Source organism: Schistocerca gregaria, chromosome 6 (genome assembly GCF_023897955.1).
Source record: "Schistocerca gregaria isolate iqSchGreg1 chromosome 6, iqSchGreg1.2, whole genome shotgun sequence".
In the NCBI taxonomy this organism is placed as follows: Eukaryota; Metazoa; Arthropoda; class Insecta; order Orthoptera; family Acrididae; genus Schistocerca; species Schistocerca gregaria.
This window is the reverse complement of record NC_064925.1, coordinates 270,263,586-270,276,621: the sequence shown is the minus strand read 5'-3', so window position 1 is coordinate 270,276,621 and position 13,036 is coordinate 270,263,586. Positions and strand designations below refer to the sequence as shown.

The 13,036-nt window shown below is 42.1% G+C and overlaps 1 protein-coding gene across 1 annotated transcript in view; it reads right to left on the bottom strand.

Annotated features, from left to right (window-relative positions):
- LOC126278831 (odorant receptor Or2-like) overlaps positions 1-13,036 on the bottom strand; it is a 46,289-nt gene that overhangs the window by 17,380 nt on the left and 15,873 nt on the right. The window contains exon 3 of the mRNA XM_049979107.1: positions 3,674-3,773. Coding sequence (XP_049835064.1) covers positions 3,674-3,773 — 100 coding nt within the window. The remainder of the gene's footprint in view (positions 1-3,673; positions 3,774-13,036) is intronic.

Below are 13,036 nucleotides of genomic sequence, written 5' to 3'. Positions count from 1 at the left end.
CTTTCTCTGACACCGTGTAATTTATTTCGTACTTCGTTAGAGTCTAACTTGTAAAGCATTTTGTTTGGGATGCCACCTTATTCGGCCTTTAGTTCCTGAAAAACCGATAGTCCTAACCCGTAGTGAGCTACCTGCAGCTATATGGAGCAACTCAAGTGATTTAGAATTCCACTACATAAGATTCCTCGCTAATCATTGCTTAAGTCGATTAAACACGCATTACTTTCGTCAGTACTCAGTAATGCAATGCTTACTGTTCAACAAGTTGTCTGGATGCGGGCTATTAAATGCCTGATCGTCCACATCATGACGATAAAAGGAATGCAAGCCAATACATTACTGCATCACGAAAGAATTAAAATCGCAAAAATTCCAATACGTGATTTCGAAAATTATGATGGAAAAGGCTCTAGTTTTGCTCAGTTAGTATACCTGTGTAAGCTGGAAAGCCGAATGAACTCTGACCTGGTGGTCAGTTTGCAGTAATATGATGTCCAAAAATGGTTCAAATGGCACTGAGCGCTATGGTCATCAGTCCCCTAGAACTTAGAACTACTTAAACCTAACTAACCTAAGGACATAACACAACACCCGATGATCACGAGGCAAAGAAAATAGGTTGCCCTAATGTTTGTAAACATTGTTCAAGTAATTAGACAACTGTCGAGGTTATAGCTCTTACCGACAGCACTCCTTGCACCAATAGCGAATGAGCAGCCTTGCAATGACTTGTCGGCACTCGGAATATAATGGCGGATGTCTCAATTTACGTAAATAACCACATCACAATAATACTCGTTACTGTGTCTACTGGAACATTGCGTACACGTAAAGCAATATAACCTTTCAGATGGTGTGGAAAACACAAGCAATAAGAACCAACAAAAATTAAAGTAGAAGGATATTGGTGGCAAAGAGCAATGAGAAATCAACAAATGCATCACAGATTCTGAAACACATTACTGAAACTACATTTCTTTTAGAGAAACAAAGATTTTGTGACAAAAGTAAGGAAATTACGGATTGAACTGCACATCTATTTTTTAAATCTGAAGTGAGTGATGGAAAGCGCGACAGTCTTACATTCCAGCTTATCCGCTCGCGGTCGGTACTCCGTGACGTCGACTGCGGCTCGTCAGTGCTAATGGCATGAATAAAGCAGCTGCATCAGTTGTGCAACGGCTGTGTATGTGTCCTCTTCCTTGGACTGGAATACTCCAAGTGGTGATATTATCTTCAGTAGCGTTCCTCTGATCACAGACTGGTTGAACGTAATTTTTGCTTTTCTGGTATGTGTTCGACTACAACGTTTTTTGCATTCACTCCAATTATTAACCATCCGCTGAAACGTCCATGAGCATTCAACATGCATTCTACAGTCGGGAATTCGTAATTCCGGCGGAAAAATTCCCACGCGTAATAAAAAGTTGAAATGTTTCCACAGAGCTAATTAATGTTTTACTGCATGCGACCATTCATTAAGTTCCAAATAAAATAAAAGTAATTAACTACATTAGTTTGTGGTGTTCCGTTAGATGCAAACAGTTTGGTTATAACATCTACCTTCACTGGCTACCTGCATGTGCATTATTACTGCCGAACATAACACTCCCCAAAACGAGAGGTATTGAAACACCCTAATCATTTCTCTCATAATGTTGACATCCAGATTTAGTGTAAATCTAGTGAACAACATAAAACCTTGTCGATAATGTATCGTCGATTTTCATGCGACGTGGTATTTTCACTGTTCGCAACACACGCACGTACACGCTACGCCACTTCACACCCGGTGGCTATCACTCTTCGACTGCAGCTATCAACGTCGCTGTCGACTCACAGTTTGTACAGCAGTTCTGTACTACATTTAGTTTAACACAATGCTTTTAACAGATAAGATAGAACATAAGTTGACATGTTGTATGATCAGTAAATCAAAGATTCGTAAACACGTATATCATGGTAATGAGCAAAGTGGAAAACATTCTGTAACATAAAAGAAATATGTACAATGTAACACGACGAAAAATTAATGAAAGACTAAAAAAAATACATGTCAACTAGCAACAACCTCACATCCTGGAATCTATCTTCGTTTTGAGTCTATAGGAGCTCAGGACATATATCACGAAAGACTGCATTTCCTCGCAAACCGAAAGATGGCGTAGTTACACATAACTGTAAAACTGGACATATACGAAGACTTCCTAATTACTAACCGATTTCACTCCATTAACATTTTTAAATCTTTTTTGAGAATGTGGCCAGTGATAAGATGATGACTCATTTATCTGAACATTTTGTAAAGGATTATGCACGCTGAAAACTATAAAGGATTGTGCTAATTAGGCCCTGATGAGGAAAATTTTCTCATTGGTACATTCTGTTCTTGGTAAGGTGTCTTACTGCATTGATCAGAATCTTCTACTTGGCACAAAATTTCACTTGAGACTTTAAACTGTTATCGAATTAATGACATCGATCTTGCTTGAGAGGTGCCCTGCCATTATAGTACAAAAGAAGAGAATCATGATTGTGTTAGAGGACTGAAACCACAATAAGAGTAAGAAAACGTAGCATGTTGGGTCTCATAAGCATTGGTACTTGGTCTGTTCTAGTTATCTACACACGTTATCTTTAAAAGACCAAAGATGTCAGTAAATAGAGAGTTTAATTCTCATAAAGCGATTCCGAAAAAAGAAAAACTACTTGCTGTTTGCAGAGAAAAGAGTAATTTTCACATAAAAATGAAACAATGTCTGTAAAATTCATTGGACAACTAGCTAAAATAGGGTCAAATGTGCAATTTAACTGAGGGGTGGGTGCCCTTCTCTCCGATTCCTCTAATTCCGAATGATCTTGTTCTACTTAACACTTCATCCAGTGTTAATAATTCTGATCAAAGACTGGCAATAACTTCAGATTAGGTGAAGGAGTATTCTCAGCGAAGTATCTCGCTACTCCAGTCTATCATTACATGGTATTTAGTAACATGCTCTTCCACAGAGCCCAAATCACGTTTTATTTCAGTCATATAATAATCTCCACCTCAAGGCTTCTTCGCAGTTGTGAGGTTTCTCTTAGAAGGCTACCAACTAGCAACAGGACCGACTTTGACTTCATGAACATTTCTAGTAAAGTTATTCCCCCGTCTGTCCCAGTCCTTAGTCATTTTCTTTCCGCATAATATAAAAATCTCAAGTTGTATCAGATTATCATATCTAGTACCAAAATAAATTTGTAACCTCCCCAGTTCACAAAATGTTTGGCTGGAACCAACATTAAAATTTCGTAATTTAATAGTAATAATAAAGTAAGTTAATGATAATTATCAGCACTGCTCTATTTTGGACAACTTATTTTGCCCACTCCAGTTTTAAATTACGAGTAACTCTAGCACGTGTACTCTATCGTCAGAGTTAAATGTGTATGTTGGATACTAATGTATAACTTGTCGTGAAAGACGGGATACTTTCACCGAATTTAGACTGGACACACAATTTACCAAAATCACACGTCATTATTGCAGAAAATATGTTGCAAAAAGTTCGTTTCCTTCTGAATTTTATGTTTATGTAGAGGAATAAGTGAGCTGTTTTCGCTTCCGTTTACGGAAGAAACAATATCTACAATCACTCCTGTGACAATACAGTTGTAGGATGTGATCACTGACCGTGGCAATTTGATACATCTGGAAGCAGGCTGCAGAGCCGATGGATACACTCTGCCCCAGCAACATCACGCCTAGGCACCGCTGCAGCAAATCCACATTCCTGTTAAAACGCACACCAGAAGAAATCCACTGTTAGAAGCCAGTGCTCTGAAATTGCACATTACTGAACAACATACAGAAGAGGCTGATATAATGCTGCACCTGCTCTAGCGAGTTCATACGGAAGGCTTTCCTAAAAGGAATCGCAATACCCATTTAGCGTTGTAAGAAGGGATGGAGGGAGTGGGAATAAGAGGACCGTAGCTACATTCACTCAAGCAGTACCTTAGCAAGCTTAGAGCTGTGACAGCGGAAAAGCCACATTGCTTCTAGTTCACCCACACTAGATATTCGAAGTGAGCGTTGCAACTGAAACTCCCACTAAACGTTAAATGTGTTCTGTAAAGTCGCGTTTACACTGAACTGAGTTTGAAGTGTTTCGCCATAATTTTCGTGACACTGCTTCCAGCTAATACTAGCTGTAACATGTTCCAAAGATGAAAACACTTACGGTTCTGTCGGTACACAGCAACGGTAGTATTACATTTTCAACTTCTCGCGGCGTAATGAATAATCCACGAAAGTTCGGGCATGGAGCCGCGCAAATATGATTTCCTCTACTGATATTTCGGCCGCGTATCGTCCGGCCATCTTCAGAGCGAGCCCCAAGACTTCAGAGCGAGTCTTGTGACTCACTCTGAAGATGGTCGGACGATACGCGGCCGAAATATCAGTAGAGGAAATCTTATTTGCGCGGCTACATGCCCGAATTTAGTGGATTAACGGTAGTATTATTTCTGTTCTGATACCACTAAATGCCAGTGCACGGCCATTGTTTATTTCCGCTACGAAATATTTAATCTGACGAAGTACAATTAGGTGACAAAAGTCATGGAGTAGGGATATGCAGATATTGCTAGTATCGTGTACACAAGGTATTAAGGATCAGTGCAGTGGTGGAGATGTAATTTGTACTCAGGTAATTCATGTGTAAAGGTTTCTGAACTGGTTACGGCCCCACGACGGGAATTAATACACTTTCAACGCTCAATGGTACTTGGAGCTAGACACATGGGATATTCCGTTTCGGAAATCGCTAACGAATTCAGTGTTCCGAGATCCACACTGTAAAAAAATTACCGGGAATGACAAAATTCAGGAATTACTTCACACCACGCACAACACACTGGCAGAGGACCTTCACTTAACTAGCGAGAACCGCGGCGCTTGCGAAGACTTGTCAGTGCTGACAGACAAGCAACACTGCGTAAAATAACCGCACAAAACATTGTGAGATGTACGAAGCGGTATCTGTTAGGACAGTACGGCGGGATGTGGCGTTACTGGGGTATGGCAGTAGACAACCGAAGCGAGTGCCTATGTTAACAGGATGAGAATGCCTGTGGCGCCTCTCCTGGGCTCGATACCATATCGGTTCGATCATAGTCGACTGGAAAACCGTGGTCTGATCGGTGAGATCTAACAGTAGGGTTAGAGTGTGGCGCAGACCCAACGAACCCATGAACCGAGGCTGTCAATAAGGCAGTGTGCAAGCTGATGGTGGATCGATAACGGTAGGGCTGTTTTACATGGAACTGAACGGATCGTAATTTGATTTCATATATTAATATATTACAAGTATAAAACATACAATTCATTTGGATAATTGGTTGTGTTCGGCCACTAGGAGGCTATTGACAGCCCTTCGTGGGCTTTATTCGCCAAAATAGCGAAGAAAATTTTATGGATGACAATGTGCCATTTCATTGGGTCACAATTTGCGATTGGTTTGTAGAAAACCATTCTGGAAAATTTGAGCGAAAGATGTGGCCACTCAGACCACCCGACGTTTATCACATCGAATATCTATAGGGCATAATCGAGAGGTCAGTTCGTGCACAAACTCCTCCATGGGCATCACTATAAGAGATATAGATGGCTTAGAGGCAGCAGACTGCGTTATTTCTGCAGCAGAGTTTCAACGACTTGTTGAGTCCAGTGCTGAAGTATGGCGAGTAATAGGAGGTCCGACACGATATTGAGAGGTATCCCACAACTTTTGTCTCATCAGTGTATAGTAAATAGCATTCACACACACAGTGTGAGAAGTTCAAGCATATGTGGTGTCAACGAAATTGATATTTAATCCTATCGTACTCTTTGAGTCACAGCAGTACCTACGAAATGTGTGAAGTACAAACAATAAAATTCCATATCAAAACACGACTGTTTCGACAATATCGCGGCTGTGCTTAATACCCGCAGCATTGACGTAGAAATGAGACTGAGGCATTTACCCACACAGCACACAAGCGTTGTGTCAAGTGCTCTTATAGGCAGAACTGATTTTATGTAAGAGATGGGACGAACAGTCAGTGATCGTGGCTGTGGCAGTGGTATCGACAATTTCGTTAATACTGAGTGTGAAATTACTATTGGAAAGGCTGTAGGTCTCCAGAATGAGATTTTCACTCTGCAGCGGAGTGTGCACTGATATGAAACTTCCTGGCAGATTTAAACTGTGTCCCGGACCGATACTCGAACTCGGGACCTTTGCCTTTCGCGGACAAGCGCTCTACTAACTGAGCTACCCAAGCACGACTCACGCCTCGTCCTCACAGCTATACTTCTGCCAGTACCTCATCTCCTACCTTCCAAACTTAACAGAAGCTGTCCTGCGAACCTTGCAGAACTAGCACTCCTGAAAGAAAGGATATTGCAGAGACATGGATTAACCGCAGCCTGGGAGATGTTTCCAGAATGAGATTTTCACTCTGCAGCGGAGTGTGCGCTGATATGAATCTTCCTGGTTACCGTCGTTGCTGGCGGTGCAGTATACCTGTGCATCGCAGTTTGAAGGTGATTGATATTGACTTGGCTGGGCAGTTTAATAAACAGCAATTGATTGGAGGTCCAAATGTTTTCCGTGGAGTCGATCTGAACTTCACTTGTGATGAACAAGCAGTGTTTGGAGGTAGTATATGGTTGACACTGGCTGCTGTATGGGGCAACCAAGCACATTATGGTGGCCTTGAAGCATTTCCAGATGCTAACATTCTGGCTTGGAAGACGTGGAGTATTGCTGAGACTACAGGACTGTTGGCTAGACAGCCTTATGGTACTCTTGTTCCAAGCATGCCATTTGTATTGTCTACTAGAAGAAAGAAAAAATTAAATGCTGACGAGTACATGCTTTTGTGGGCTAAAGTTCGCAGGAGAACTCGTGTTAAGTTTGGAAGGTAGGAGACGAGGTACTGGCAGAAGTAAAGCTGTGAGGACGGGGCGTGAGTCGTGCTTGGGTAGCTCAGTTGGTATAGCGCTTTCCCGCGAAAGGCAAAGGTCCCTAGTTCGAGTATCGGTCCGGCACACAGTTTTAATCTGCCAGGAAGTTTCAAGGCTGTAGATATTGATACTGACGATAATTTGATTTCATATATTAATGTATAACAAATATAAAACATACAATTTATTTGGATAATTCTTCGACCACTGCCTTACAAACTGTGGGAACTATTTGAGATACAGGAATAAATATGCAAGGCTCTAAAAGAAAGGTATTGTTTTTAAACACGAAAGAATTTCAGTGAGTCACTGATTGCAGGAACGGCTTTTCTGAAAATGGAGACTTTCTTCGATACATGTACTCCTATAAAACTTGTTAGAATTTTAAAAGCAGACCGTGAAATCCTAGTGAACTAATAGAGAAACCAACACCATCTTCCAAATTCATCTCGTGCAACGTATCATTCGTGACCTGTTAGCTACAGAACGTTTCCTCCAAGACGACGACCCGCCATTCTCTTTCTGAACGTCCGTCTGCAGTCAGTAATGAAGCGACACGGAAAAAGTATGAAAAAGAAAAGGTGACAAACTGCCACGTGACTCACTGACTTTTCATGATATGCGTACCGCCGAAGACGTTTTGACGTCTGTCTTGAACGGTTTCACACGAGATCGTGAATACACACTTGGATTACCACAAGTTCTGTACTAGTAATGTTGCAAAACACTTTGTTGATACCAGAAAACTTAACGGATTAGTGCTACTTTGAACTTCGTGTTTCGTTACATTGCTGATGAAGCAGACCCTATGAACAGAATCAAGACCGATGACGAGACTTTGGTATCCAACGGTAGCAACGGTAGCAAAAATCTACGATGTGTGTTCCTACTGAATTGTTCAACAAACAAGCGAAACGCACCAAATTCTATCAGAAAGAAGTATTTTAGCTGCTGTTTTTTGGGGCGCTAAAGGAATTTTGTTCATGGATTTTATGGAATATGGGATGACAATCAGTTCTAAAAGTATCGTGAGACGTTGTTCTTGCAACCCTTCACAAGTAGCGGTTTAGTGCTTTCTGTATTTGTGAGGTACTTGTGCGTGTCTACAACCAGCCACACACTGCTCGTAAAACACAAGAACTCTTTAGTACGACCGAATGTATGGTCTCTGAACTTCCGTCCTGGCTTGATTATAAGGGATTTCCATATATTCATCCACGTGAAAAGGTGGTTTAACTCCCAACGCCTTGACTGTACCGAACTGCTCCAAGATGTCGTCATGGACTAGCTGTAATCGAGAAGCTGAATTTAATGCAGAGAGAATTTGCCAACTGTGTAAGAGATACGAAAAATGCTAAAACCTAATTGGAGATTCTACAGAGGCTTCATACAAAGATTTAGTGGATTCTGGTAAATTTGATTTAATTCCTTCAGTACTTAGTTTATATCAGCTCACTTTTCGAATAGCTCTCGTGTATATCTAGAAAGACAATAAAAATGTCTATAAATTGAACACCAGGACTGATACGAAATTTGAACAACTGGTTAGGTTTAGTGTAGTATATATTTTTGGATGCCTTATCAATTGGTTTGGTAACATGTGTAGATCCTGACCATTTCTGTAACTGGTTTCTTTTGTTTTAATGTTAATATAAAACAGTGTTAGATAAATGTGACCAATCGACATTCGTACTACCTATACAGAACTTTACATACTAGAAGCAGCTGGCAAGTATAAACAATACCTATTTGTTATCAAAATTCGTAATATGTACTCTCAACTGTAACTCACAAAGGAGGTTTTAAAATATTTGTGTGTTTGCGTATTTTGTTCTTTTCGTGCTTCAATAACGTTATGTGGTGAATGGTGGAGGCTACTTTTGTTCCTGCTTTCATGTTAATGAATGGTGCTGTTATTTTCATCTGCCGCTTGATTCTTCACAAAAGTAACAGTGAGACACTGAATCTGTTGCAGTTAGAAGGCCTAATGTTTAAAATATATGCCTACAGGAAGTTCGAGGGTGGACACCATATACACTACCGGCAAAAGCAATTAGTACACCTGAAAATAAGACGTCGATTTCGATCTTATGACCTCATATGCCACCTAGGGATAGTAGGTGTACTGATAACGGTTCCTACGTCATCCGCCAACACACAGCATAGTGGCTAGAACAGCGCCATTTGTGTCTGCCCTTTAATAGCGAAAGCTCACAGCCAGAAGACACAGTGTGGTGCAGACTTGCGAAGCAGGCAAGCAACCATACCACGGAGACGTACTTGTGCTTTGTGCAGCCAATTCAGTGAATTTAAAAATGGTGACACTGTGGCCTTCCGAATGGTGGGGTGGTCCTTTGGAAATAATGCCACAAAAGTTGTACATGTTGCGTCAGTTGTACAACTATGCTGGTATTAGTGCTCACAACTACTGATAAGGTTCTGGACATCCACGCAGCACAGGAGCGGGCCAGGTTCGTCCTATAGTAAGGGCAACAGTGGTAGATCCTACAGCTGCCACGGATTACATAAAAAGGTTGGTGAGCCGAGACGTTTTAACAGGAACTGTCGCGAACCAGTTATTAACATTGGGACTATGAGTACGCACACCTCTAGCTCGTCTTCCATTCACGCCCTAAAATCGACGTGTACGGTTCCACCGGCGACGTCAGAGAATAACTCGGAAGACGGAATGGCGCGCTGCAGTGTGCAGCAGCGAAAGCAGATTCTGTCTATCCGCAGGTGATGGTCTTGTGAGCGTACGAAACAGACCTGGTGAGAGATATATCGTAGTGTGCATTCGTCCAAGACACAGTGGCCCCATTCAGGCCTCGTGGTCTGGGATGGGGTAAGCTACAAAAGTGGTTTACGTTTGGTGTTTCTGTAGGGCACGCTAACCAGTGCTCGGTGTATGCAGACTGTTGTTAGATCCATTGTTTTTGTCTTTTTGCAATAGGCAGATGACGAGTTCCTTCAATGGGATGATGCTCATACACACACTGCCCGTGAAACTCAACGTGCACTTCAATACGTGCAGCAACTTCCCTGTCCAGCAAGATTTCCAGAGCCGTCTCCAGTCGAGCACATGAGTGATATGACGGACGGTACGTGAGTCGTGTGACTCTTCAAGCAAGAAATCTAACAGAACTACGTGAACAGGTCGAACAGGCATAGAATAACGTATCCCACGACAGTATTAGCAGTCTGTACTATTGGGTGGGTGCCAAAGGGCATTACATTGCCTCCAGTGGAGACTATAGCACATAATAATGTAGGTGTTTCAGCATGAGACAATACCTGGTACCTAAGAATCTCTTGTCCTTCTGATCTGTTAATGTAATCATTTCTTCTATGCCACAAGCACAGTTCCAATAATAAATTTCGACTAAATTCGAAACCCCTAAAGGGGTGTAGAAATTTTTTTCCAGCAGTGTATTATCCTCACAGCTCATTTCTGCGCAACGGATACTATGTATGTATGGAATGGCACCAAAAAATTACAACACGTAATATCAATCAATGGATGTCCGCGAAGTAAGCTTATTTTCAAATATTTTCATCGCCTAAATCAGTAATTAAATGTAGAGAAAATTTTACTGAACTCAAGCGCTCAAGGAAATGTATAATATGTGATATCCAATTCAAGTTCTGATCAATGAACGGACCTGGGAATTCAGAACCAAGAGTTGAGTCTTATTCATCATGCAGTATCTGGCCTTGAACAGAATTGAGGAATTGAGTGTTCTTCTAAATTAGGTGACAGAACGTTAGTTGAGAATCAATCAATATTAGATTCGAAGATTTCATTATAATCGTTTGATTGTTGCAGCTTGTTGATTGTTGTGCTTGATTATGACCCCTTACCATTGTCCAAGGTTACTGATTCCGTTTTGTGAGTGGAAGATGGAATATCTTTTGTAAATAGAAGAAACAGGAGTTCCCGAACTAAATGCTGTTGAATGGTAGTTGTCCTCACTCAGGAGAAGAGTATGCCCTAGAGCTGTGTGAGTTATCGAAAAAAAAACTTTGGCTTCCAATCATTTACGTATGAAGTGAACCTTTTACTCATTCTGTCTGTAAATACTTAAAGCTTCTCTTCTGCATATTCAGATAAAAAAAAATCACAGCACGGAAACTTTGTCATTCATATATTTTAGTAGGCAAGTGATAAGGGGCCGGTCGAGTGGAAAGTCCCTTCTAGAATTAAATTGTTGTTGACTCAGAATCTTAGAGCTGCATATATTCTGAACCATCGTGTAACACGTTATCATCATAGCGGGTGAATTATAAGAGCCAACAGCACATGCAGTTGTATGAAACTCAATGCAGTGAGCTCCTATATCTAACTTGTATATCTGATGTTAAGGAGAGACAGAATGATACATTTTTTCACATTTTCGGATTTTTATCTCATTATAAAATATGCTATCTTCCGAACATAAACTCACGTGGGAAGTATTTTACTTTATTTTTTAAAATATACTCTACACAAGTTGAAAATGTTAAATTTTTACGTGCATTACTTCAAGATCTAATAAAATCGCAATTTTTTTATACAGATGGCTGTCGATTGCTGTGTTATAAAGGTCATGTCCAGAAGAGGATGGGCACCAGGTTCTGGGAGTTCATACAAAATCTGAAAGGCAAAAATCTTTCTGATGGTAGAACCATAAGAGGCGGTCCGACAGACAAAATGATTGATGAACTAAAGCAGTATTATGGGATGGCCATTAAAATAATACTGAGGATATGTTGAAAAGGAAGCCGGCAGTATGGGCTACCGTCTTCCACAAACTGTCAATTTATGAAAAACCAGTACACCACCTTTACCCTCGTGGACCTGACTCATGGTGCAATTACCGCAATGCCCAATGCTCAAACAGCTCATACAGTCATAATCATTCCAACGCAGCAACAGTCACGGACATCATAAAACCTATTTACAGAGACCTGGCAAATCCTGAATTACTGAAGAAGTGCCTGCATGGTCAGACTCTAAATCCCAAGGAGTCATTGAATAATACACTCCTGGAAACTGAAATAAGAACACCGTGAATTCATTGTCCCAGGAAGAGGAAACTTTATTGACACATTCCTGGGGTCAGATACATCACATGATCACACTGACAGAACCACAGGCACATAAACATAGGCAACAGAGCATGCAAAATGTCGGCACTAGTACAGTGTAAAATCCACCTTTCGCACCAGTGCAGGCTGCTATTCTCCCATGGAGACGATCGTAGAGCTGCTGGATGTAGTCCTGTGGAACGGCTTGCCATGCCATTTCCACCTGGCGCCTCAGTTGGACCAGCGTTCGGGATGGACGCGAGGACCACGTGAGACGACGCTTCATCCAGTCCCAAACATACTCAATGGGGGACAGATCCGGAGATCTTGCTGGCCAGGGTAGTTGACTTACACCTTCTAGAGCACGTTGGGTGGTACGGGATACATGTGGACGTGCATTGTCCTGTTGGAACAGCAAGTTCCCTTGCCGGTCTCGGAATGGTAGAACGATGGGTTCGATGACGGTTTGGATGTACCGTGCACTATTCAGTGTCCCCTCGACGATCACCAGAGGTGTACGGCCAGTGTAGGAGGTCGCTCCCCACACCGTGATGCCGGGTGTTGGCCCTGTGTGCCTCGGTCGTATGCAGTCCTGATTGTGGCGCTCACCGGCACGGCGCCAAACACGCATACGACCATCATTGGCACCAAGGCAGAAGCGACTCTCATCGCTGAAGACGACACGTCTCCATTCGTCCCTCCATTCACACCTGTCGCGACACCACTGGAGGCGGGCTGCACGATGTTGAGGCGTGAGCGGAAGACGGCCTAACGGTGTGCGGGACCGTAGGCCAGCTTCATGGAAACGGTTGCGAATGGTCCTCGCCGATACCCCAGGAGCAACAGTATCCCTAATTTGCTGGGAAGTGGCGGTGCGGTCCCCTACGACAATGCGTAGGATCCTACGGTCTTGGCGTGCGGTCCGGTCCCAGGTCGACAGGCACGTGCACCTTCCGCCGACCACTGGTGACAACA